This window comes from Malus domestica, chromosome 03 (genome assembly GCF_042453785.1).
Source record: "Malus domestica chromosome 03, GDT2T_hap1".
NCBI classification, from domain to species: domain Eukaryota; kingdom Viridiplantae; phylum Streptophyta; class Magnoliopsida; order Rosales; family Rosaceae; genus Malus; species Malus domestica.
Genome location: NC_091663.1, coordinates 30,905,470 through 30,909,523, shown reverse-complemented (window position 1 = coordinate 30,909,523; position 4,054 = coordinate 30,905,470). Strand labels below are relative to the sequence as shown.

At 41.7% G+C, this 4,054-nt stretch overlaps 1 protein-coding gene across 2 annotated transcripts; it reads left to right on the top strand.

Moving 5' to 3' along the window:
• Positions 1–2,922, top strand: LOC103427328 (uncharacterized). Of its 2 annotated transcripts, XM_070819294.1 has the most exons (4): positions 55–354; positions 691–2,382; positions 2,564–2,661; positions 2,712–2,922. In XM_070819294.1, the coding sequence occupies exons 1-3, from the start codon at positions 313–315 to the stop codon at positions 2,627–2,629; spliced, it is 1,800 nt and encodes a 599-aa protein (XP_070675395.1). In that variant the 5' UTR covers positions 55–312; the 3' UTR covers positions 2,630–2,661; positions 2,712–2,922. The 2 variants fall into 2 exon arrangements, with proteins under 2 accessions (XP_008363613.3, XP_070675395.1); XM_008365391.4 differs by having other exon boundaries at positions 1–354; positions 2,564–2,922.
• The last annotated feature ends 1,132 nt before the right edge of the window (positions 2,923–4,054 follow it).

The window sequence follows — 4,054 nt, the reverse complement described above, 5'->3', positions numbered from 1 at the left end:
GAAAGCCACGACTCAACCATGAAGTGTTAAAAAAAAAAAAAAAAAAAAAAAAAAAAAAAAAAAAAAAAAAAAAAAAAAAAGCAAACCCTTATTTATAAAGAGCAGCGTTGGCCAAACGGGAGAGGTAGAAAGAAGGCCAGAAGAACCAAAGCGTAACACACAATCCTCAAGAGAAAGAGAGACGCATATATTTATCTCCTCAAATCTCGAATCCTCCGATCCAACTTTTGAAGATTCAACCCTTTCCTTTTGCTTTCTTTGCAATCTTAATTTTGCTTTTAACAGTGTCGATTGTTGCAGGTATAAACCCAGATGGGCAAGTCCTCTTCTTCTCAAACCAAGAAACGCTCCAAGGTTGTTGTCTTTCTCTCTCTCCCTCTCTTCTCAGTTGTTGTCGTGTTTTAGGTTCCTCGTTTTTTTTGTTTAACTACATGGGGTTTCCTTCCGTGCTGAAAAGATCACTTTTTTTTTTGGTTTTGTTTTTCTGATTTAGGTTTTGGAATCCAAAAAAAATCGATAACTTTAGACAGCATTATAAGTAGTTTGCTAAGAAATATGATGTTTTGATTATAACGTTGTACAAATATGATCATGTCTGAGATTAAGGTTTTGTAATTTGATTCATGATTGCCAATGTTTTATGCTAAATGCTAAAGTTAATGTTTGTGTTCACGTGTGTGGCGGTTTTAGGCTCGAACAAGGAAGAAGAGTAAGAGTAAGAGTAAAAGTAGGAAATATAGATACAAGAAGCTTCGCCGTCGTGACGATTCTGCTTCGTATTCTGGTGAGGATGATTCAAGAAGTTTGGAATCGTTTTCGTCTTTTGGTTCAGAGGATGATTCGAGAAGTAGAAGGGCTCGATCGCGCACTCGGAAGGTTGCAAAAGGGAGCAAGAAGAGGGCTCGGAGACGCTCTTATAGCCGTGACAGCAGCAAGGACTCTGACCGTGGAAAGAAGAGGAAATCGGCAAAGAAGAAGAATGATAAGAAAACTCATTTGAGGAAGAAGCCTAGGAGGAATGCTAGCGTTAGTTCCAGGAGTAGTGCGTCGTTTAGCTGCTCAACTTGTCCTAGTGGGGGAATTAGTGGCGATGACATTGAATCTAAGAGGCATAGGGGCAGACCAGAAAAACGAAACAGAGATGAAAGTGATATTAAAATGGTTGATAGCGAGTCTAAGAGGACTAGATATAGGTCATGGAGCTGTTCTTCGCGCAGTCAGCGTAGCAAGAGTGGTGATCGTCGGAGTGAGGAAAAAGTGACATATGAGAACAATACGAGGAGTTTGAGATCTGTAGTTACAGTAACGGAAGAAGACAAGCATGGCAGATGGATGGATACAGATGGGCACAAAGAAGAGATTGCATACGATGATGATTACTCTTCTTGTAGAAGTAATGATAGTAATGACGGAGGGTGCAAGAGGGAGTTGAATAATCGTTTAGATGTTGCATTTGAGAAGAGAACGGAAGTAGAGAGTGGGAAAGAGGAAGAAGCTTATGTTTCTAATGTTCCAATCATGGATCTCAAAGATATTCGTAACATTTTGGAAAAAGATTGCGCGGGCCAAGATGATGGAATTGGGATTACTGGTCCTGTTAATGAAAATAAGAATGGGGTTTCTGGGACAATCAGTCGTCTGCCAGGTGAGGATCTGGAATCAATTTTAAGACAAAAGGCTTTGGAAAATCTAAAAAGATTCAAAGGAAAGCATCAAAGAATTTCAGCGGTAACTACCAATCAGGAAGACGAGACCGCTATTGATTTGAAACAGCCGTCCATCACAAAGGTTGAATTGGTTCAAACAGAATCCCCCGCGGAGAGTGGTGCTAGAGTGGTTGTAGCAAAGTCATCCGAGGAGGATGTTGCTGAAAGGGTTGATGCAATCCAATCAGTAGAAGAGGCCAATGGGCCTCAAGAGAGAGTTTCCATGCTTTCTTCCCAAAACCTTGAAAAGGAACCAGATGGCAATGAATTTATCCCTGCCAAGCAAGATGTTGCTTGTCCAATAGAGCAAGTGGTTGTTGGTATAAAGGTTAAGACCACTGCTGCCCTTAATAAACCAAATGCGACTTCACCAACATTGAGGGGTCATTCGCTAAAAGCTCACCCCACGCTGAAACAAGAACCTGCTTTACAGGAACCTCTTGAGGAAAGATTGTTGGTGAGTGAGAGTTGTGTAGATAAGGGTGCTCCTGGGACTGCCCAAACTGATCCTCAAAGAAGCAATAGCAACGGTGAAGATATTGATGATGGTCATGATTCTACTGCTCCTGAACCTTCAGGAGAAAATAGTTCTGATAAACAGCAAGATGAAGCTACAGTTGGCTCACAGTTTGAGCAGAAAACAATGTCGGTGATGCGAGGTAGTGAAATGGTACAGGTGGGTGTTTTGATCCGTCACAAATGTGTTTACTGTTCTTTCTTTATAATCGGATGTCCCTGTGAAGAGCACACGTTTTTTGCATTAGTTTCAGTTTAGAAACTCTTTTTAGACCATACAAGAAAGTTTGATAGTCTATTTTCTACTACTAGCTTTAATGATGTTTAAATACTTTTGGCAGGTGAGTTATAAGGTTTACATCCCTAAGAAACCTCCTGCTCTGGCGAGGAGGCAACTCAAGCGGTGATATCTCATCCATCGTTCTGGTGCGCACAATTTGCTGTTGATTAAAGCTTTTGCATAAAGGGGCGGTATTTTCTTGGCCTTTCAAAGCAGCCATTTTCCTCCCAGAACAATTTTGAAATTCGCGGTTTAGCAGTCGTTTTAGGTGATTCTTATCATCTGACATATACTTGTTAGCTGAATGACATTGATATACTTGTATTTTCAAGTTTCAACGTTATCTTTTTTTTTCTTTTTCTTGTTTTTGTAAGCTACTCACAAATATGAAATGAATAAAAATGAAAGATGTGTTAAGAATCTGGCTAGGGTACTGTCCCTCAAGTTGTAAATCTTTATCTAAATTATTTACGTAATCGGATATTTGAACCAACTGAACTTGGTTACGAACATTGTTGTTACCGTGTTTGGAAAGGAGGTATCTCTCTATGCTGTCCATTGTTGCTCGGCCAAGAGGCCCGATTAAATCACAAGAACATCTGCCCTACTTTCTCAGGTGATCATAAAAGTCTCTACAAGGAAAGAAGCTGCCCAAAAACCCCGAAGAAGCTGCATACAAGTTGTCATGGATGATTGCTACTTTTTTCCCAAGGGCTTTCGCAATTGTTTGAGTCAGTCGTACCGGACTACAGGAGGACAGAGAAATCATAAGCAGGTGGCCTGCATCACTGAATGTTCGTGTGCTGGCTTGGAATTTTTAATGCCGGTTCGCATGATGTAAAAATGTCCACACATCATTAACTTCTCAGAGAATAGCCCCGCCAATTCACAATACTCTCCCACTGGTTTGTCAAATGGTACTCCCGTCAACGGATTGAAATGGTAGAAAGTTATCTCAGTTTCCAGAAATTAAGTGTTTCTTTGTTCCATGAACACAGGCCCAATCATCCATCTCAGCAATCAATGTCTTCTAAGAACTGTGAATATCGGTGTACGATGTTTTCAAAGCGGCAATGGTGGGGTATCGTGGTGGGGCCAGTAGTGGGTTGTGGTGTTGGTAGTAGGGCAGCAGCAACAACAGTGGTGGTGGTTGTAGTTATGGTGATGGTGGCGCCAATAATAGTGGTGGCAGTTGTGGTTGTCGTGGTGGTGGTGCTGGAGGTGGAGGTAACAATGGTAGTGGTAGCGTAAAGTTGGTGTCTGTAGTGGGAGATGGTGGTAGTCATGTTGGAATGGAATGAGGGTTCCATGCTATGTTTGGCATGCACATGACGGAATGGGACAATTATTTTGGTCTGCATTTGGTACGTAGAGGGCATAATGGAATGAAGGATTAAATGACAAACATACCTATACTTCTCCGTCAACTCCATCGACTATGCCCCTTGGATTTTCTACATCCACAATGGCTGTCTGAAGGAAGGTTAGGCACCATTGTCGGGACCATCGGCGCCGGCTCTGTACCTCACCATCCCGCGCGTCACTGGATCTT